The 23,302-nt window shown below is 42.6% G+C and overlaps 1 protein-coding gene across 1 annotated transcript in view; it reads left to right on the top strand.

Annotated features, from left to right (window-relative positions):
• adam19b (ADAM metallopeptidase domain 19b) overlaps positions 1-23,302 on the top strand; it is a 248,593-nt gene that overhangs the window by 64,347 nt on the left and 160,944 nt on the right. Inside the window, exons 4-5 of the mRNA XM_060836711.1 lie at positions 8,538-8,616; positions 14,563-14,639. Coding sequence (XP_060692694.1) covers positions 8,538-8,616; positions 14,563-14,639 — 156 coding nt within the window. The remainder of the gene's footprint in view (positions 1-8,537; positions 8,617-14,562; positions 14,640-23,302) is intronic.

Here is a 23,302-nt window from a genome sequence, read left to right as displayed (position 1 = left end):
CACATAGAATCCCTGCAGTGCAGAAAGACTTGACTCTTACCGACCCTCTGAAGAGCATCCCACCCCAACCCAGCCCTTACCCTATCCCTATAAACCTGCATTTACCATAGCTAACCAACCTAGCCTGCACATCCCTAGACACTGCAGATAATTTAGCATGACCAATCCACCTAATCTGCACATCTTTGCACTGGGGGAGGGAACGGGAGCATCCGGAGGAAACCCACGCAGACACAGGGAGAACATGCAAACTCCACACAAGGCTGGAATCCAACCTGGGTCCCCTATACTGCCAGACAGCAGTGCTAACCACAGCCACCGTGCCACCACATCTGTGAGAAAGCCGAAGTAGACAAACGTAGCATTTTTTCTGTAGTGTTCATGGGGTGTGGGAATTCCTGGTAAGGTCCATCCTTAATTTCCCTTGAGTGGCTTGCTAGGGCACTTCAGAGGTCAATGAAGAATAAACCCCTTCACTGTGCATCTGTGGTGACATCTAGAGTAGACCAGTTAAGGATAACAGATTTCCTTTCTTAAAGGACATTACTGAATCAGACAGGTTCTTGATGTCAATAGTTACTATTGCTGAGACTAGTTTTGCATTCCAGATTTATTAAATGAATTCAGATTCCCCAAGCTATCACTGTAGGACAAGCCCCTGTCGCCAGAATGTTAACCTGGATCAATGATTGCGAGTCCAAACAATGTATTTCTATGCTGGCCCCTTTCACCAGCTGTTTATAACCTAAGGTCAGTCAGAGAGCACTTGTATATACATGTAAATGTCAAGCTTTAAGTCAATGATTGGAACTCATTTACCTTTTATTATGAAAAAAAATTCATTATTCATAAAGTGCTACAGTGATGTCAAGTTTCTAAGTTTCATATGTTTTTCATCTACTTGAATAGAACTTTGGACATAGAACTCTACAGCACAGGAACAGGCCTTTCAGCCTATGATATTGTGTTGACAGGACAGCAAATTAAGTTGATCCTTCTGCCCACCCTTAGTCCATATCCCTCCATTCCTTGCATGTTCATGTGTTTATCCAAATGTCTGTTAAAAGCCTCTATCGTATCTGCCTCTGCCACCACCCTGGCAGTGCATTCCAGACTCCTATCACTCTCTGTGTTAAAAAATCTGGCCTTCACATGTCCTTTGAACTTTCCCCCTCTCACCTTAAATGCATACAAACTCTCAAATTCTCTTTTAAAAGTGCACACTTGAATTGTTCTACAAACATTTGGTGAGTGCCCAAAATTAAACTTGGTTTTAAAACACAAAACCTCAAAATTTGGGCTTCACTGGCACAGACGTTATTTATTGCCCATTCCTAGTTCCCCTTGGAAAGACAAAAACTGATCTTTTTGAGTTTCTGCAGTCCATGCCATGTCAACACCCTTAGAGTGCTGTTCCACCGGGATTGTGAAGTGAAACAATGGTAATCTATGCTGGATAGTGTCGCTGCTTGGAGGGGAACCAGGAGGTCATACTGCCCTCAATTGGCGTTCGCATGTAAGCTTTATATTAACTATGTGAGCACTGGCCAATATACTCCCTCCTTTATTCTAGGGGTCCTGAGGCCAATTGCAACATAGTTGGCTGAGATCCTTTCGGAGTTGAAATAAAAGCAGTGACTTTTTTAATTTGCAAGATTTATTGCGAGGCCTGTGCAATTGAAAATGTCTTCAAGCCAGATTTGTCTTTTGTGTTTTAATCTGAATGGGTCTATCTTTTATTTTTCAGATTGCTGATTAAGTCCTATGAGAACTGCTAACTGTAGCACTCCTAGTTTGCTGGAAATGTAGGATCATTGCTTGACTATGCAAAATCTAAATTCACCATTTGACCAACAATGATCTCATTTCAACCATGACCTCAAAGTTGTCTGGTTGGCAATAACCAGATGGAGAATAAAATTATTTGGTGGCAGACATTATGAGCCTTTAATATTCCAAAATGTTAATAACTCAAAGTTCGTTGTGACTCTGAATTGTAGACGCCTGAAGACTGCATTCACTGTTTTCCATGTGGTGTGACAAAGATGGCCTGTTGACTGTTTAAGGACCTTTTTTATATAACTCGGCTTTAATAAAGAGCTTGGAAAGGATCAATTATTTGTCAGATGTATCCAGGGGAATTATTCTAACAAAATCAGAAGGAGAAATCTTGACCAAATACTCCACTCTAGTTTGGGTTATTAAACCTTTTCAGGTCTAGCTTTGTGGCTCTTTCAACACTTAAAAGGGCTTGAGCTGTCCAAACATGGTCAAAGATTTCTGGGTTAGTCCCTGTTAAACAGTTTGCCAGAATGTTGAGTTATTTATTATTTTAAAAGTAACTTATCCGTCAAACCCGACAGCTAACTGCCTGTAACAACCTGAGAGGGTGCTGATGAGATGTGTAATGTCATTGTAGTGGAAATGGTTTCAAACCTCATTTGCCTCTGTGTTGAGCTGAACGGGTTTTTTTTTCAGATTGCTGACTAAGTTCTATTAGAGCAAGTAAATGTAGCGCTCCTCATTTGCTGGGCCTTAAGGCAGATTGTGTCCTTGGCCTGGATCAATGCTGGACACGGCATCTTTGATAATGAGATGATCTTTCAACTGTTTACAGGATAAGTCTGAGCCCAAAGCTTAAAACTGACTCATCTCTCTGTGGAATTTGTTATATGATCTGTTAGATCATTGATGGTAAGCTGATGACATATTTCACATTAACCCTTGACAAGACAGCGTAAGGGAAGCTTTACTCTGTATCTAACTCGTGCTGCTAGTGCCCTGGGTGTGTTCAAAGGGATAAAGAACAAAGAACAATACAGGAAGAAAGAAAATAGTTTGTTTAGTGTATGAATTCTTCTGAGGATGAAGAACGGATGCTGCCTGGCCTCTGTGTTTTTCCAGCACCACATTTTTCAACAAAGAACAATACAACACAGGAACAGGCCCTTCAGCCTTCCAAACCTGTGCCAACTCAATTTCCCCTTTCTTACTAAAACTGTCTTTACTTACAGGATCCGTATCCCTCTATTCCCATCTTATTCATGTACTCACCCAGGTGCATCTTGAATGCTGCTATTGTGTTTGCTTCCACCACTTCCACCAGGCACTCACCCATCTTTATGTGACAAAAAGGGTATTGTAGGAGGAGTTCTGGGGAGAAAGGGTGTTGCTGCAACCTTGCCCATAGTCTTGGGACTTTAAATCCAGTGAACAAAATTCCCATCATCTTGCAGCTTCCCTTAAACTTGGGTTCCACAGTTTGGTCAGTCCTGTTGAGATATTAAAGGATTAATTTGCTGTGCTGACCTGCAGGAAATTGGATGTTCCGAGGTTAGGTAGTATGCCTCTGTCCTAGGAAGGTATGTTGCTGTCTTACAGGTAGATTGGAAGGAATTTACATCCCCATCCCTTGCCATTTAGAGCCATTTGCATGGCCATTTCCTAGTTATTCAGAGTAAAAAAAATTAGATCATTCCCTGTTCAGAAGTCAATAAGAACATTGCAATTAAAATCCTGACTACTCCCTGCAGTTATAAAAAAAGATTCTCAACGGATCTGGTCATTAAGGGATGTTTTGCATTACATTGTTTCTGCAGATGATGTGATCACTGTATTTTGTTTTGAATGGCATGTGACTATGGGGAAAATGGTTGGGGTTGTCTTGTGGGCATTGCTGATGGTAATGTGAAACTCTTGTACTGTGTAAAGGAAGGACTGTTTCTTTTATTCAGAGGGATCCCTTGACATGGCTTCACAAGCCCTGCAAAGAATGTTAATGGTTCCTCCACAGCTTGTACTTGCTTAGTAAATTTTGGCTGTTCACTGAAGTTGGCGTATTGCAATTACATCAAGTGTGTAAAAATCTCAAGAAAACGAACCTAACACTATTGCATAAGGTAATGGTTCTGAAAGAGCTCATGCTGAAGATGCATGAAGTTCCACCCAATCTGATGACATCACACGATATTTGGGTGGAGATGAGGCCAGTCTAGTTCTAGATCCTGACGGGGTCCTCTCTAGCTCCAGTTAGTCTTCACAATTGCGCCCAGCTAGCAAATATAACTTGCTCAAAAGCAAAATATTGTGGATGCTGGAAATCTGAAACAAACACAGAAAGTGCTGGAGAAACTCAGCAGATTTGGCAACATGTGAGAGAGAGAGCGAGAGAGAGAGAGTTAATGCTTCGAGCCATTATGGCCCTTCCTCAGAACTGCAGTTTTCGAATTTGAATTCGAATCTCTCTCCACAGATAAGCTTCTCTGCTACTCTGTTGTGTTTGTTTTTTTATAACTTGTATCTGTAGCTACCATGCTGTCTTGGTTGTTAAATATGGGCCTTTTTTTTAAATTAAGACTCACAAGTAGTTTATCCTCCATCACTGTTAACTGAATGGGCCCTTAGAAACAGCACAGAAAGGAGGATTGCTGGCAGCAACCATAAAGCAGGGCCTCAGGGCTGGTGTGGGAAGGGGTGAGGGGTACATGAGGTCCCAATAGTGCACAGGGCTTTGGGGGTGTATGCTCAGATTGGGGTGGGGTGAGAAGCAGAACTGGGGTCCTGTGATTTCTGTTCCTGCCTCAAGCCACCAGTGTTTGGTACCACAACATACAACAAACAGCTGTGTACAGCGCTGAAACCTAGTCATTGCATTAGCAGTCGATTTGATTTTTTATGAATGACTTATTGTCTCTGTGTGTATTGGCACAACACAAATTGATTTTTATTTTTCATGTGCGACTGTGGACAGTGTTGTTATTGACAAGAAGACAATGACTTCTAACAAAAATCAGTTGTTTCCTACTTCACCAGATAAAATAAAGATTTTCTTTTTGTGTCCTGTGAGCTTCTCTAATACTGGCTCTTCGATGGACACTTGACTGAATTTTGAGCATCAGAAGAAGATGGACGCATAAAAACTTTGTGAACGCCTCAAGAATCCTGGCTTATCACATAAGGGTATAAAAATAGCAGGAGCAGGAGACCATTTGGTCCATTGAACCTGTACCAGCATTCAGTAAGATCGTGGCTAGTATAATGTTGGTCTCACTTGCACTTTTCAGCGCTTTGACTTTAATCCTTGACATGCTTATTGTGCTGTAAACAACAACTTATATTTAGATAGATCCTTTAACTTGATGAATCAGCCTAAGGTACTTCATATTATTAAACAAAACAAGACATTGAGCCATATAAAGAAATATTAGGCCATTTGGCCAACGAGTTAGTTTCAAAATGACTTCTAAATGACTTGGATGAGGAAGTGGAAGAGTGAGTTAGTAAGTTTTCAATGACACAAAGGTTGGTGGAGTGGTAGATAGTGTGGAGGGCTGTTGCAGGTTGCAATGGGACATTGACAGGATGTAGATCTGTGCTGATAAGTGGCAGATGGAGTTAAACCTGGAAAAATATGAAGTGATTCACTTTGGAAGGTTGAATTTGAATGCAGAATACAGGGACAAAGGCAGGATTCTTTGCAGTGTGGAGGGACAGAGGGGATCTTGGGTTTGATGTCCATAGATACCTCAACATTGTCACCCAAGTTGCTGGGTTTGTTAAGAAGGTGTATGGTGTGTTGGCTTTCATTAGCCAGGAGATTCAGTTTAAGAGCTGCTAGGTTATGCTGTAGTTCTATAGAGCCCTGGTTAGACCACACTTGGAATATCCTGTTTAGTTCTGGTCGCCTCATTATGGGAAGGATGTGGAAGCTTTACAGAGGGTAAACAAGAGATGTACCAGGATGCTGCCTGGACTGGGGGCATATCTTATGAAGAAAGGTTGAGGGAGCTAGGACTTTTCTCATTGGAGCAAAGGATGAGAGGTGACTTGGTAGAGGTGTACAAGATGATGAGAGGCATGGTTGAGTAGATAGCCAGAGACTTTCCCAGGGTGGAAATGGATATCATGGGAGGGCATATTTTAAGGTGATTGGAGGAAGATTTAGCAGAGGTGTCAGAGGTCAGTTCTTTACACAGAGTTGTAGTTGTGTGGAAGGTACTGCCAAGATTAGTAGTAAAGTCAGCTATTTTAGGAACATCTAAGCGACTCTTGGTGGGCACATGGCAGATAGCACAATGAAGGTTATGTAGGTTAGTCTGATCTTAGAATAGGATAAAAGGTTAGCAGAACATTGAAGGCTGAAGGGGCTGTATTGTGCAGTATTGTTCTGCGTTCTATGTTCTATTCAGGAGTGACATAAAGAAAGAAAATGCAATTGAATGGCAGAGGGAGGGTGTTTCAGAGCTTGGGCTCCAGGATCTGAAGATACAGCCACTGATGGTAGAGTGATTATAATGAGAGAGGACAGAATATGAGGAGCACAGCTTTTTCAGTGTGGGGTGGACTGGAGGAGGTCACAGCGACAGAAGAATAGAGGGATTTGCAAACAAACATGAGAATGGTATACTCAAGATGTTGCTAGATAATTAGCACCAACAGGGTAACAGGGAAATGGGCCCATCAATGCCCATCGAATACATCAATGACTCACCCTCCAGTTGTACTCTGTGTACGAGATACAAGGACATTGAGGACCCAGATTAACATTATAAGGATATTACAAAAACATGAAAGGATATAACTATCTGAAAACATTGAGCAGGTGGGGAGTGTTCTTCTGAGTAAGAGAAGGCTGAAAGGAGACCTGATCGAAATAGTGAAGAAATTGTGGAGAAACTGTTTCTAATTCTTCCCTTTATTCATTCATGGGATAAGCGAGACTTTATTATTCATTTCCCTGCAGGAAGTGATCATGAGCTGCCTCTTGAATTTCTGCGATCCTTGAGGTGTAGGGACATCCATGGTGTTGCAGGGGTTGGATGTAGGCATCAATGATGAGGCCCAACACTTACTACCCATCCCTAATTTACAGAGGGCAGTTAAGAGTCAACCACATTGCTGTAGGTCTGGAATCATGTGTGGGTCAGACCAGGGAAAAACTGCAGATTTCCTTCTCTGAAGGACACAGCATTCCAGCGAACTAGATATGCTTTCACAGCAATCGGCAATGGTTACGTGGTTGCATTGTACTAGATTTTATTCCAGACTTTATTGAATTCAGACTTCACCTCTGTCACATTGGGATTGTTACCCATTACCTCAGAACATTAGCTTAGGCTTCTGTATTACTAGCCCATTGATATATCACTATGCCATCACCTCCTCATGTTTCCAAGTCAGAATGGTGCGTGCCCCAGAGGAGAACGTGATCCTCTGATGGTCATGGTATTCCTATGCATCTACTGCCCTGGTCCTGGTCAAGGTCGCGGGTTTGGAAGATGCTGTGGGTGAGTTACTGCAGGGTATCTTGTAGATGGTAACTCATTGCTTCCACTTTCTGTGTGTTGCCATGAAGGGAGTGAATTTTGAAGATGGTGGATTTGAAGCCAGTGGGTTTTTTTGTCCTTCATGGTATCAAGTTTTTTTTCAATGTTGTTAGAGTTGCACAGGCAGGTGGGGAGTATTCCATCAGACTCCTGCCTTGGATATGGTGGACAGGATTTGGGGAGTCAGGAAGTGAGCTCATCACTGCATAATTTCTAACCTCTGACCTGCTCTTGTAGTATTTACATGGCTGGTCCGTTGTGGTTTCCAGTCAATGCTAACCCCTGAGATGTTGGAGTGGAGGACCCAGAACTGGAGTGCATAAGTATGCAAAAGCCAACAACAGGTCAAATAAAAGGCACTACTTTCCAGAACGGTTAAAATGATGGTTTCCCTTTCGGGATGGTTGAAAGAGCATTGTTATAGTTAAGGGGATGTTTGCTGTTTGCATCAGGGTATCAGACAAACTCACCATATGGAGAGGTAATTTGAGTGGCAGGAAGCTTGTGTAGAGGATAAACATTGACATAGAGCTTTTTAGGAGGATGTTGTGCTTCTACAACCTAGTTTGTATCTAAAGCTACACATTATTCATTTCGAACATATAACCATAGAATCCTTGCAGTGTGGAGGCAGGCCATTCAGCCCCTTGAGTCCACATCAACTCTTCAACAAACTTTCCCACAGACCTGTAATTTCTGTGGCTACTCCACCTAGTCTGCACATTTTCGCGATATTGTGGGCAATTTTGCCAATCCACCCTAACCTGCACATCTTTGGAATATGTGAGGAAACCAGAGCACCCAGAGGAAACCCGTGCAGACATGGGGAGAATGTGCAAACGCCACACAGAGAGTTGCCTGAGGCTGGAATTGAGCCCAGGTCCCTGGCGCTGTGAGGCAGCCGTGCTAACGACTGAGCCACCATGCCACCCCATACCTTTGCAGGCTTTACATGAACTAGGAGATAGTGAGGTCTGCAGTTCTGGAGAAATTAGAGTCGATAAAGTATGATGCTAGAAAAAGCACAGCAGGTCAGGCAGCATCCAAGGAGCAGGAGAGTCGATGATTCAAGCTTAACCCTTTTTCAGGACTTTTTGTCCAGGTCTGAGGTTTTACAGGGAAGCAGTTGAAACATTTGAAAGTGAGTACTTATTTTCTAAAATCTCAGCAAGTTTGTTGAGATCTTAAACAGAACTGCATTCATATTTTCAGGCAACTGATGGCACTGGGTTATGCTGAGACTCACTACAGCCCAACTGGAGAGCAAAGAACAAGCTACCCTGACCACAAGGTGAGTGTGTAAGGTGTCAATGTGTGGCTGGGGGGCAGCAGGACACAGCACAAACAGTGGTTAGCTGACAGAGGAAGACTCTGCAATAGCAAATGGTAGAACTGACCTATCTATTCCTCTTGAGGCAAGCCATGACTGAGCAGTGCCATGTGAATACTTTATATGGTCCCACTCAAATTTCTAAAATACTGTAAGATCACCTGTCTTGCATCTTATTATCAATCAGAAAATTTGACAAGAGAGGATTCACTTTCGACATCCATCTCATTAAATAAAGGGAAAGAACTTTATATTATTGGCCTGGATTTTAACATCAGTGATGGGGGAATAAGCCAACCTGTCCATGACATCAACATGTCCCACGGGCGTTCTGTGGAGTTTTGATCTGTGACTCCTGGAGATACATTTCAGCATGACAGTGTCTGTAGGCAACTGGGTCCCATCTGAATGGGGAGGCAATGGCCTCGTGGTATTATGGCTGAACTGTTAATTCAGAAACCCAGATAATGTCCTGGGGATCCGGGTTTGAATCCTGCCATGGCAGGTGGTGGAATTTGAATTCAATTTTTAAAAAATCTGGAATTAAGTGTCTGATGATGACCATGAATCCATTATCGATTGTTGTAAAGACCCACTTGGTTCATTGACTCCAGACCCCACAGCAATATTTTTGACTCTCAACTGCCCCTCTGGGCAATTAGGGACGGGCAATAAATGCTGGCTCAGACTGCGACATCCTCATCCTGTTGTTGATTTAAAAAAAAGGTAAGTATTATTTGAGACGCAAAGAATTTAAACCAGGAAATTAAAATATATAATTCAAAGTGGTGTACAAAAAGCAACTTAAAGGATGAGAAGTGGAAATGAGATTCAGGGAGAGAAAAAGAGGCAAAAGAATTGTTGAAATGTATTAATTTTAATTGTTTTAAAAATCTCCAATCATATTTAAAATCTGATGCAATGCATTTCCATATTTGTAAAATGACATTTTCAGTATCAGTGGGATTCCCATTGCACTTAAAAAATTCACTTAAACTTGAATGGACAAGCCTAATATTTGAAATGACACCCTGATTTCCTTGTTCAACAGTGCATGTGTTGAATAATTGCTGTCAACATACAATTAATGTTGTAATAGTGAATGCTGATAGTCTTGCTGATAATTCCAACTGGGAAAATTGGGGCATTATAATATTTCTCACTGACTAAAAGTGCCCCAAAGCATTTCAGTCAATGAAATACTTCTGAAGTGTGGTCACTGATGTTAGCATAATTTTATGGAACCCCACCAATGGAGTTCCAGTTGGATGGAGAATAAAATGACGGGTGTGGCCTTCCTGCCGTAGTTCCTCTGCTCCTTACCTGTCCACAAACTCGCAGGAGGCCGTAGAGGTCCAGGGTGCCCTCCTTTACTGTGCCCTGTCCGATCTTATCCCAAACTAAGGCACTCAAATGGACTTTCCACCCCAGCCTCAATCTTGAGGCCAGGAGGGGGTTTGTGGAGATGGACCAAATCCAGTGGAGCACTCCACTTGATCCCCAAGTGTTAGGGATAGGGAAAGCCTCTATATATGGCTCCTTTTCCAGTTCAGGTGCAATACCCCCTCATGGTGTGTGCCCCTGTCCTCCCACTTCTCCCCACTGGTACTTCCTCCTTTGTGCCCTTGTTATTAAGTTCACTGATCCACCACTCCTGCACCCTCTCCACGCTCATTATATTCTGCCTACGAATTTAAAGAATTCCTGTATATTACCTAAAAGACAGTTCACTGGCATCTGGCAATATTTTAAATTAGGAAGTACGGTTTTGTTAAAATGCAGCTTATACACAGACCTGTCTTGTTATAAGATTTTCTTTCATGGAGTATAGACCTCAGTAACCAATGACACAGCAGGTTACTCCTGTCACATAATGGCCAGGCACCACTAATAATCAGCAAGCTTAGCGTTCCTGAATTGACACTGAGAGTGCAGAGCTCCTCTTAACAGGACTGAATGGAAGTTGGCACCTCACACAAGCTTCTGTTCAGGTTGAGCGCAAAGAAGGTCATGCCCATTTGGTGTATGCATGATCAATATTTCACTGTGCTAGAATACCTAAAGGCAAAACATTCCCATTTGTATTTCACATGAACCATCTCTGCTGTAACATAGGCTAACCTCATACAGTCAAAAGAACAAAAGAGACTTATAGCACAGGAACACGCCCTTGAGCCCTCCAAGCCTGTACCAATCATCTTGCTCTAACTAAACTTAAAAATAAACCTTCTGCCTTTATTTGATCCGTATCTCTCTATTCCCTCCCTATTCATGCAACCATCCAGATGCTTCTTAAGTGTCACCAACTTGCCTGCTTTCACCAAATCTTCTGGCAGTGCATTCCAGACTCCTACCACCCTCTGCATGAAAAACTTCCCTTGCACATCTCTCCTAAACTTTCCCCCTTTAACCTTGAACTTATACCCCCTTGTAATTGGAATTTCAACCCTGGGAAAAAGCTTCTGACTCTCCACCCTATTTATGCCTCTCATAATTTTGTAGACCTCTATCAGGTCTCCTCTCAGCCGTCGTCTTTACAGTGACTTGTCTTTTTAACCTTTCCTCGTAGCCAATACCCTCAAGACCAGGCAACATTCTGGTGAATCTTTTCTGCACTCTCCCCAAAGCTTCCATGACTTTCTGGTATTGTGGCGACCAAAACAATGGTCTCCAATTGCGGCCTAAAGGGTTTTACATAGCTGCAACATGGTTTGCCAACTCTTGTACTCCATGCCCCAGCCGGTGAAGGCACGTATGCTATATGCCTTCTTAATCATCTTGGCCACCTGTGTTGCCACCTTTAGGGAACTGCACACCCACATTCATCTGTGTGTTAATATTCTTAAGGGTTCTGCCATTTACAGTATAATTCACACAAAAATCTGATCCTCTAAAATGCATCACCTCACATTTGCCTGGATTAAATTCCATCTGCCATTTTATTGCCCATGTTGCCAATCTATCTATATCCTGTTGAATCCTTTCACAATCGTTTGCATTATCAGCAATTCCACCACTCTTTGTGTCATCTTTAAACTTACTAATCAGACCACCCACATTTTCTTCTAGATCATTTATGTATATTACAAGCAACAGCAGACCTAAGACTGATTCCTGTGGAATAACACTGGTTACTGGTCTCCATTTTGAAAAGCACCCTTCCATTGCTACCCTCTGTCTTCTATCATCAAGCCAGTTTTGTATCCATCTAGGCAGCCCACCCTGAACCCTGTAGTGATTTTTGTACCAAGCTGCCATGTGGGACTTTATTACATGCTTTACTAAAACCCATATAAACTACATCCACAGCCCTTCCTTATTCAATTATCTTTGTCACTTCTTCAAAAAATTCAATCAGGTTGGTGAGACGTGACCTTCCTTGTACAAAACCATGATGCCTGTTGCTAACTAGTCCATTTTCTTCCAAATGTGCAAATAACCTGGGTCTCAGTATCATCTCCGAGAGCTTCCCCACCACAGATGTCAGATTCACAGGGCTATAATTTCCTGCATTATATCTGCTTCCTTTCTTAAACAAGGGAACAACATTGGTTAATCTCCAATTCTGTAGAACTCACCTGTGCTTAAAGAGGATCTGAAGATATCTGCAAAAGGCCTCAGCTATTTCTTCCATTGCCTCTCGTAACACCTGAGACAGATCCCATCTTGTGTAATCTTGGGGACTTGTCTACCTTAATGCAATTTAGAATACCCAAAACTTCCTCCTTGAATATATTGACTTTCAGTAAAGCATTCACACATTATCCCTGACTTTAACATTAGTTATATCCTTCTGTTTGGCGAATACCAATACAAAGTAATCATTAAGGATCTCTTCCACTTCCTGTGGCCTACTCTTTTCCTTGCTACCCTCTTCTTCTAGCATGTGCATAAAAAAGCCTTGGGATTCTCCTTGACCCTGTTTTCCAAAGACGATTCACAGCTCGTTTTAGCCTTCCTAATTCCATGTTTAAATGCCTGTACTCTTCAAGGGCTTCATCACCCAGACCTATCATATGCTTCCTTTTCCTTTTTGAATCAGCTTACAATCTCCCTGGTCATCATGGTTCCCGAATCCTACTATTCCATTCCTTCAGTTTTCCAGGGACATGCATGCCCTGCATTGTAATCAACTGTTCTTTAAGAGTGTCCGACACGTCTAACAAATTGCACTCCGTCCAAGCTCCTGGTTCTGAGAGAGTTTCGGTCAATGAGAGGAAAGTTTAAGTTACCCACCACAACTACCCTACTTTTATCACACCTTTCCAGTATCTGACTACATAGAGTCATAGAGATGTAAAGCATGGAAACAGACCCTTCAATCCAACTCATCCATGCCGACCAGATATCCTAAATTAATGTAATCTCATTTGCCAGCATTTGGCCTATATCCCTCTAAACCCTTCCTATTCATATACCCATCCAGATGCCTTTTAAATATTGTAATTGTACCAGCCTCCACTACTTCCCCTAACAGCTCATTCCATACATGGACGACCCTCTGTGTAAAAATGTTGCCCCTGTTATGGATTAGGCCAGACCACTCAAAACATTCTTAAGCAGGCAGCCCAGACCATAACTTTGCAATTTGTTTCGTTAAGAGTACAGTGAAAATTACCTGGATTAAGTTAGCGAGGTTGACTGCTAGATTTTAAAACAGTAATTAAAACAGTAGTTAAAACAGTGATTCCTGATGAAGGGCTCTGGCCCGAAATGTCAAATTTCCTGTTCCTTGGATGCTGCCTGACCTGCTGTGCTTTAACCAGCAACACACTTTCAGCCTAGATTTTAAAACAGACAAACATTATTCACAAAATTACACAATGAAACATAAAGAACAGAATAAAGAAACCCTACAGAAGTCAGTCTATTCAATCTAGACTTAATTATGCTGTTCCGAATATACACAACAGTCCCAATCAGCAAACTTCCTTTAAAAACCAGTATATGCTTACAGGTTGAAGTTGAAGGGCAGAAGTAGAGAGAGAGTTTCCACACAGCTCACTGTTGAACTCCTCACCAGTTCAAGACTGAACTGAACTGCTCAGCTCAGCTAAAGAGCTGACCACTCCCTTTTCATTGTGCGGGTCATTTCTAAAACATGACCACTTTGGCCTGAAGTCTTATCTGTTTATATATAAACAAAAGACCTCTCAAAATCCTTTTCATCTCTGTACCAAACCAGACTGATTGGACCCTGGCCCAGAAAAAAAATCAAGGACAGAGTCTCCTTGAGCCAAGGAACAGCTTTTAGAAAACAAAGGGACTAACTTTGTGACACCCCTTAGGTCCCTTTTAAATCTTTCCCCCCCTCACCTTTAACCCTATACCCTCTAGTTCTGGACTCCCTACCTTTGGGAAAAAGAAGTCTTGACCTTCCCCTTCATGATTTTATAACCTTCTAAAAGGTCACCCCTCAGCCTCCGACACTCCAGGGAAAACAGACCCAGCCTATTCAGCCTCTCCTTACAGTACAAACCCTCCGACCCTGGCAGCATCCTTGTAAATTTTTTCCGCACCTTTTCAAGTTTAACAACATCTTTGCGATGGTAGGGAATTTGGAATTGAACGCAGTATTCCAAAAGTGGCCTAACTAATGTCCTGCACAACCACAACGTGACCTCCCAACTCCTAAACTCAATGCACTGACTAATAAAGGCAAGCTAACCTTCTTCACCATCCTGTCTACTTGTAATTCCACTTTCAAAGACCTATGCACGTGCACCCCGAGGTCTCTGCTCAGCAAGACTCCTTACTTGCTGTTCCACATGAAACCTACAGCATGTTTTCCATAGAATCCCTACAGTGTGGAAACAGGCCATTTGGCCCAACAAGTCCACACTGATCCTCCAAAGAGTAACCCACCCAGACCAATTCCCCTATCTAAGCTGTTTGTTTTTATTTCAGTCTCACTGTTTGTACCATGGCAATGTGAAAGGCTTCAAACACTCCAGCGTCGTACTGAGCACATGCAGAGGACTCCGGTAAGATTGCCAATGCATGCATTTGATCATAAACTGATTTTCACTTTAAAAAAATGAATTATTCCAATTGCAAATTGTCAGACTTTCCCCCCAGTCAGAAGGTTTGGGGGAACATCGGGGCTGCGGGCAAAGTAAGGGAGGCACGGAAAACATTCTCTTTCCCTTTAAAATGTGCCAACTGTGCAAGCTTGGCATTGTTTGGCAAATCTCTGAAATGATGATTGCCAATGCTGTTCAAGAACTACTACAACCCTGGTGATAACTGTCTGATGATAGCGACGGGAGAAAGGAAACATGTTTGCATTTCTGTAGCACCTTTCACAAGGCCTGTAGACAAGAAATGCGAAGGAAATTTCAGGAAATGCTGTATCCAGTTGGCACTCATCAAGGTCCCAGAAACAGCCATAATTAACCAACTAGTCAGGTCAGTGTGGACTTGTTGGGCCACAGGGCCTGTTTCCAAACTGTAGGAATTCTAAGATTCAATGATGATAGTCTATTATTAATTGTTATTGAAAACCTCGATGTAGTTCACTCGTGCCATTCTGAGAAGAAAGTCCTTGTCCAGACAGGCCAAGATGTCATTCCAAATCCTTAGCATTGGGGATGACGCTGAAATGGCTCAACATCCACTTGGTTTAAAGACTTTTAGAGACTGGCAGCAACTGCTGACCTTCCCATCAATTCCCATATCCCATGAAAGGGTAAGGAGAAAGTAAAATCTGTTTTTGTTGCTATCGCAGGAGGGATAACTGTTTGCCAAGGCAACGGGAGAATCCTGTTCAGTTTTGAGTAGATTCCAACATGAGAAGGGAGACGAAAGTCTGACATTAATGGGCCACTGAGAGAGGGGAACAGATGGTAGAGTTCATGGGTTTGGAAGGTGTTTTCAAAGGAGCCTTGGCAAACATATGCAATCCATACTCTGGATGGTATCCACTGTGCATCGGTGATGGAGGAAACAATGTGGTGCCAATGAAATGAGCTGCTCTGTCCTGGATAGTGCTAAGATTCTTGCCTGTTGCTGGAGTGGAACTGACTGAGGAATGTGGAGAGTATCCTTTTACGCACCTCAGGGCAGGTTTTGATGTTGGGGAGTGAGGGAGTAAGCTATCACAGACTTCTCAGCCTCTGACCTGCTCTTGTAGCTACATCATGTATCTTGCTGGCCCAGTTCAGTGACAAGTCTCAAGGATGTTGACGATGAGGGATTCAGGGAAAAGTAATATCTATTGGCAGCTTCACTGTTTTTCCGATTTTTGGTTTGGAACTGTGAACTGTGAGTCGAAGGTGACCTTTGGACTGTGAGAGCAGCTTGTTTTTATTTAAAAATGGGAAAATAAACAAACAAATTGATATTTGTTTATGGGACCTGGTTTAATTGCAGGTTGATTATTTCATAGAGTGTGGAAGTAAGCCATTTAGTCCACACTGACGCTCCAAAGAGTATCCCACCCAGATCCACTGCCCAACCTTATTCCTGTAACCCTGCATTTCCCATGGCTAGTTCACCTAACCTGCATATCTTTGGACTGTGATAGGGAAAAAGAACACCTGGAGGAAACCCATACAGACATGGGGAGAACGTGCAAACTCTACAGATAATCACTGTAGGCTGGAATTGAACCTGCTTCCCTGGCACAGTGAGGCAGCAGTGCTAACCACTTAGCCACCATGCTGCCTGCATTGTTGAAGATATTTCAGAATCAGAGATGCATTATACTCAAGGCTGAGAGATGTTCGAATGTTAAAAGGGGCCATCACAGGGAGGCTGGGTACTGACCTGTTCAACAAAGAGAATATTGGAAAAACAAAGAAACCAAAGCTTGAACTGGCCTGAACTGTGTTTTAGTCTTAGTCATAGAGTACAACATGGAAACAGACCCTTCAGTCCAACTAATCCATGCCAACCAGATGTCCTAACCTAACCTAGTCCCATTTGCCAGCACTTGGCTCATATCTCTCTAAACCCTTCCTACTCATTTACCCATCCAAATGCCTTTTAAATGTTGCAATTGTACCAGCCTCCACCACTTCCTCTGGCAGCTCATTCCATACACGCACCACCCTCTGCGTGAAAAAGTTGCTCCTTAGGTCTCTTTTATATCTTTCCCTCTCGCCCTAAACCTATGCCCCCTAGTTCTGGACTCCCCCATCCCAGGGAAAGGACCTTGTCTATTTATCCTATCCATGCCCCTCATGATTTTATAAACCTCTATAAGGTCACCCCTCAGCCTCCGATGCTATAGGAAAAACAGCCCCACCCTATTCAACCTCTCCCTATAGCTCAAATCCTCCAACCCTGGAAATATCCTTGGAAGTCTTTTCTGAATGCTTTCACGTTTCACAGCATCCTTCTGATAGTCAGAAGATGTTTGACTGTGAAAATTACAGTCGGGAGCTTTGGTTGCTCTCTGGTTATCCTCTTGTTATCAACGTATTCAATGTTCAGAGAATAGAATCCCAGTAATAAGAAAGAAGTGAATATTCCTTGCAGCCTATTAGAAGCTATTTACACTGATTCAGAAATCAAATAAGGTACAATCCCATGTACCTGTGATACTAGCCATTGTTGAAACTACTAAAGTGATCTCACTAATTTTTCTTTAAATTTATTTCTTAGCCATGTCTGTTTGTGTGTGAGCTGGGACTATGATCAAAGAAGATTGGGTTCAAATCATAGCCACAAATTAGATTATGTTAAGTTAGATTAGATTCCCCAACAGTGTGGAAGCAAGCCTTCAGCCCAACAAGACCTTGTTCTTTAATAATAATAAATGCTTTTTTTCTATAAGTAAAATCTTGAAAACTGGTAATAATTATTCATAAACTCTGGTTACAACATTGGGGCAATTTTGAGGGTCATTCAGTGTTTTAATTTTCCTGTATCGCAAATACAGGAATAGGGAGGCTGATTTGGTCTGGCTTGCTGTCCCTGTGTTTTACTTTATTGGCTCATTAGATGTGAGTGCCGCTGGCTAGCTAACATTTATTGCACTTTTTGCCCATTCCTGGTTGCACTTGAGGAGGTGGCAGTCAGCTGACTGCTTGAACCACTCTAGTCCATGAGCTGTAGTTGGCCCCCAATGCCCTTAGAGAGAGAGGTCTAAGATTTTAATCCAGTGACAGTGAAGGAATTGGTCACATGTTTCCAAGTCAGGATGGTGAGTGGCTTGGAGAGGAACTTGCAGGCGATGGCATTCCCAAGTATCTGCTGCTCTTGTCCTTCTCAATAGAAGTAGATTTGGGTTTGGAAGGTTCTATCTAAGGATCTTCGATGCTGCTACTGAGTGGTGGAGAGAGTGGATGCTTGTGGATGCAGTGCCAATTAAGCGGGCTGCTTTGTCCTGGATGTTGTCAAGCTTCTTGAGAGTTGCACCCATCCAGGCATGTGGGAGATATTCCATCACACTCTTGACTTGTGCCTTGTCGATGGTGGACCGGCTTTGGGGAGTCAGGAGGTGAGTTACTCACCGCAGTATTCCTCAGATCTGCTCTTGTAGCCACAGTGTTTATATATGGCAAGTCCAGTTGAGTTTCTGATCAGAGGTAACCCATAGGGTGTTGGTAGTAGGCGATTCAATGATGGTAACACCATTGAATGTCAGGGGGCAGTGGTTAGATTGTCTTTTATTGGAGATAATCATTGCTTGGAATTTACGTGGCGCAAATGTTACTTGCTACTTGTCAGCCCAAGCCTGGATATTGTTCGAATCTTTTTGCATTTAGACTGGACTGCTTCAATATCTGAAGAGTTGCAATTAGTACTGAACATTGTACAATCATTGGTGAACATTCCCACTTCTGACCTTCACTGGAGGGGAGGTCGTTGATGAAGCAGCTGAAGATGGTTGTGCCGAGAACACTACCCTGATGAACTGCTGCAGAGATGTCCTTGAGCTGAGATGATTGACCTGCAACAACCACAAACATTTTCCGATGTGCCAGGTGTAACTCCAAGAACTGGAGAATTACCTCCCTGATTCCCATTGATCGAAGTTTTGGTCGGGCCTTTGATTGCACACTCAGTTGAATATAATCTTGTTGTCAAGGACAGTCACTCTCACCTTACCACTGGAATTGAGCTGTTTTGTCCATATTTGAACTAAGGCTGTAATTAGCTCAGGAACTGAGTGTCCCTATTGGAACCCAAACTGGGCGTCACTGAGCAGGTTATTGCTGAGCAGATGCTACTTGATAGCACTGTTGATGATACCTTCCAGCATTTTACTGATGATTGAGAATAAACTGATGGGGCGATAATTAATTGGATTGGATTTGCCCTCTTTTTTGAGTACAGGACATACTTAGGCAACTTTCCACATTGTTGGGGAGATGCTAATGTTGTAACTGTGCTGGAACAGCTTGGCTAGGGAAGCAGCAGGCTCTTGAGCATAATCTTTAGTTCTGTTGCTGGAGTGTTGTCAGGACCCATAGCCTTTGCAGTATCCAGTGTCTATAATCATTTCTTGATATCATGTGGAGTGAACCAAATTGACTGAAGATTGGTATCTGTAATGCTGGGGACCACTGAAGGAAACGGAAATCTATCATCCACATGGCACTTATTGCTGAAGATTATCGAGAGTGCTTCAGCCTTATCTACCAATAGTATCACTAGGCCATCGCCCTCCCTTTTAAACATCGAGGGGAAATGGTCAGATTCTCTCTTGTTTGAGATGGCCACTGCCCCTGCCATGTGTGGCATGAATGTAAATTGCCTTTTAACAGTCCATTCCTCAATGTTGTCCAGGTTTTGCTGCATTTCAATTCAGACTGCGTCAGTATCTGAAGAGTTGTTAATATTACTAAACACTGAAACAGCCCACATTGACACTATAATGGAGGAGATTGTCATTGATAAAGCAGCTGAAGACAGTTTTGCCCATACTCTCGTGTCTTTGAAGTAAGCTTTAAAACTGTGTTCTGATTCAATGTGAAAGTATTACTACAGAAGCAAGGGTGATTCCTCACTTGGGGAGGAATTGCAGGCTACTAATCTAGGAATGATGAAGGAATGGGAGCAGCTGTTTCTGTAAGGTTGATTTAAGACTTGGAGAATAACTTACTGAAGTCAGTAATACTATTCTTGGATGATTTTATCTTTAACAATAATAGAGGAGAAGGAGATTGAAGTCACTCTGGGTTGGAAGAAAGAGGTCTAGATTAGAGTGGTGCTGGAAAAGCACAGCAAGTCAGGCAGGGGATGCTGCCTGACCTGCTGTACTTTTCCAGACCACTCTAATCTAGACTCTGGTTTCCAGCATCTGCAGTCCTTGTTTTTACCTGGAAGAAAGAGGTACCTGTGCTAGACACAATCAGACATTGTTAAGGCTGATCATCTATCAAGTCTATTCAACCACACACGCACCACACTTTCTCAAAGTGACCCTTCTTTCCTTGTTCTGCTTGAGCAAGCTAGTAATATCTTGTTGAAGACCAGAATTCTAGGAACTGATCCTTTTTTGTAGAATCCCGACAGTGTGGAAATAGGCCCTTTGGCCCAACAAGTCTACACCGATCCTCTGAAGAGTAACCCACCCAGACCCGTTTCCCCTAACCTACACATCCTTGAACACTATGGGCCAATTCACCTAACCTGCACATCTTGGGATTATGGGAAGAAACCAGAGCACCCAGAGGGGACCTACACAGACATGGTGAGAATGTGCAAACTCCACACAGACAGTCACCTGAGATTGGAATCAAACCTGAATCCCTGGTGCTGTGAGGCAGCAGTGCTAACCATTGAGCCACTGTGTCACCCAAAGGGACTGGAGGGAGGAGTAGGCCTCTGAGGTTCAATCTCAGAATAAATTACATAAAGTGAACTCCTGAACTTCATGACATCTTGTGAGGGCAAGTACTAAATGGAGGGTAGAGAGCTTCCAGGGAAAAATGCATCTGTGGAAAATTATCATCTGCTTTGTCATGACGTAGAATCCTTTTATTTAGCACGCCAGTTCTCCAAAACAGCAATCACTTCCTCTGTGATATAAGTCAACCCTCTCAATCACTCCCAATCTCAATGTTGGTAAACAGCCTAACCTCCGAATGCTGATTTGTGAATGAATCTGTTTCCTATTTAAATAGCTAGAAACTTGAGTCATATTACTTGGCAACTAGTGCAATTATTGCGGCAAATTGAAGCTCTGTTCAAAGTGAAGATTGCTGTGTTGATGGAGCAATTATAAGCTCTTTGGAACATGAAAGCAGCTGGGAATTGTTTGAGCAGATGTTCAGGAGTAAAATCAGTTTAAAAGGCAATTTTCCTATTTATATCAGTGAAGGAAGTCACAATATAGATCCCAGGATGAAAACAATGAACTTCCTGCAGTGGATTTTCTGACAAGGTCAAACAAAACAGCCTGCTAATGTTTACATGAAAGTAAGGAACAAATTGTGTGTAGATGGAGGTTTTCACTCTTCATAGAATTTATACAAGAAATCTGTGCGATACCTTTGCTATCTGAGGCAAAATTACTTTTCTCAGCATCATATATAGTTCAAATCATTTTAGGCCAATTATTATAAAATTATTATTATATAATTAGTCCTTTGACAGAAACCTGAGTTCGGTATTTCACTCTCATCTCTTGAATCATAAGGTTATGGGTTCATGCCCTTGTTGAGATTAAAGCTCATGATCAAGTCAGATGCTTCAGTGTGTACTGAAGGAGAGCTGAATCACCAGAGGTGTTGTCTTTTGAGTGAGATGTTCTCCTGAGACCCTCTTATATGGGCCTAAAAGACCTTGTGATGCCAATGGAAGAAGATTGAAGGGGGGAGTTCTGTTTGGGCTCTTGTCAATTTTAATCTGTCAGCCAACAGCACTGACAAAAGGATAGAGATGAGTCATAGACATCTATAGTACTGAAAAAGGCCCTTTGACCCATTGAATCTGTGCCAATGGAAAAGATGTACTTAACTTTCCAAACTCATTTTCCACCTCTTTTTTGCCTTAATGTTGCATGTCCAACTTACTTCCACTTAGGAGAAGACTGCAGATGCTGGAGATCAGAATCCAGAAGTGTGGTGCTGGAAAAGCACAGCTGGTCAGGCAACATCCGAGGAGCAGGAGAGTCGACATTTCGGGCATAAGCTGTTCATCAGGAACATTCGTGATGAAGAACTTATGTTTGAAATGTCGATTCTCCTGCTCCTTGGATACTGCCTGTTTGGTTGTGCTTTTCCAGCACCACACTTTTTCACTCTTGCTTCCACTTATAAAACCTGCCTTTCCTGATGCTTAACAAAATGTAACCCTGGGTCTTGCTGAGCAATGACGGAGGATCACTGCTGGCTTTGCGCCAGGAAATGGGACCGTTCACCACCACAAAATCCAGCTTGACATTTTTCTGACTGAAGGGAAAGTTGCAAAATGGGGTCAGTATTAGGACCGTCACTTTTCTTACTGTACAGAGGCAACATGGACTCGGGTATGCAGAGCGTGTACCAGTTTACAGATGGTAGAAAACTGGATAACCCGATAAGCGCCGAGAAAAATAGTCATCAACTTAGTAACACAGAAAAAAAAAGCACTGATTAAACATAGAAACGTAGAAAAAAAGAACAGGAGTCGTCCATTTGGCACTTTGCCATTCAATATGATCATGGCTGAGCATCCCACTCAATGCCATGTTTCTGCTTTCACATTAGATCCTGTAACCCTGAGAATTATATCTAAGTCCTTCTTGAAAACATTAAATGTTTTGGCCTTAACCTCTTCCTGGAGCGGAGAATGCCAGTGGCTCACCACTCTCTGAATGAAGAAATGTCTTCTCACCTCAGTCTAGAGTGGCCTACCCAGCATCCTCAGCTGGAAACCTTTCATACAGTCCTGAGTGTCACACTTTTGGAACGATATCAAAGCCTTGGAGAAGCTCCAGAGGAGGTTTGGCACAATGAAGTGGAAGGATTGGAAGCTCAGGATCATTCTCCACGAATCAGGGTAGACTAAGGTGGCACAGTGGCTCAGTGGTTAGCACTACTGCCTCACAGTGCCAGGGACCCGGCTTTGATTCCAGCCTCGGGCAACTGTCTGTGTGGAGTTTTCACATTCTCCCCGTGTCTGCATGGGTTTACTCTGGTTTCCTCCCATAATCCAAAAATGAGGAGATTAGGTGAATTGGCAGTGCTAAATTGCTCATAGTGTTCAGGTATGTGTATGCTAGGAGCATTACACAGGGGTAAATGTAGGGGAGTGGGTCTGGGTGGGGTACTCTTCAGAGAATTGTTATAGACTTATTGGGCCCAATAGCCTGTTTCCACACTAAGGATTCTGTGACAAATGGAGGTATTCCAAATTAATGAGGGACTTTGATAGAATAGGTGAGAGGAAATTGTTTCCTGTAGGCCAGTAATCAAGGGCTTAGATTTAACATAAGAAGGGCTTTTGCCCGAAACGTTGATTTTCCTGCTCCTCGGATGCTGCCTGACCTGCTGTGCTTTTCCAGCACCACTCTAAACTCTGGTTTCCAGATTGGCAGTCCTCACTTCTGCATAATTCATAAAGAGTTTGAAGAAAATGAAGGAATGTTTTTCGCACACGGTGTTGTAAGGATCTAGGCTTTACTGAATAAAACATATTCCAGCAGAATCTACAGATGGAAGGTGGGCATACTCTTAAAAATGACTAGTTTTTCTGGCAGGAAGGAAATACC

Source organism: Hemiscyllium ocellatum, chromosome 16, assembly GCF_020745735.1.
Source record: "Hemiscyllium ocellatum isolate sHemOce1 chromosome 16, sHemOce1.pat.X.cur, whole genome shotgun sequence".
NCBI lineage: Eukaryota > Metazoa > Chordata > Chondrichthyes > Orectolobiformes > Hemiscylliidae > Hemiscyllium > Hemiscyllium ocellatum.
This window is presented reverse-complemented; position numbering and strand designations above follow the sequence as displayed.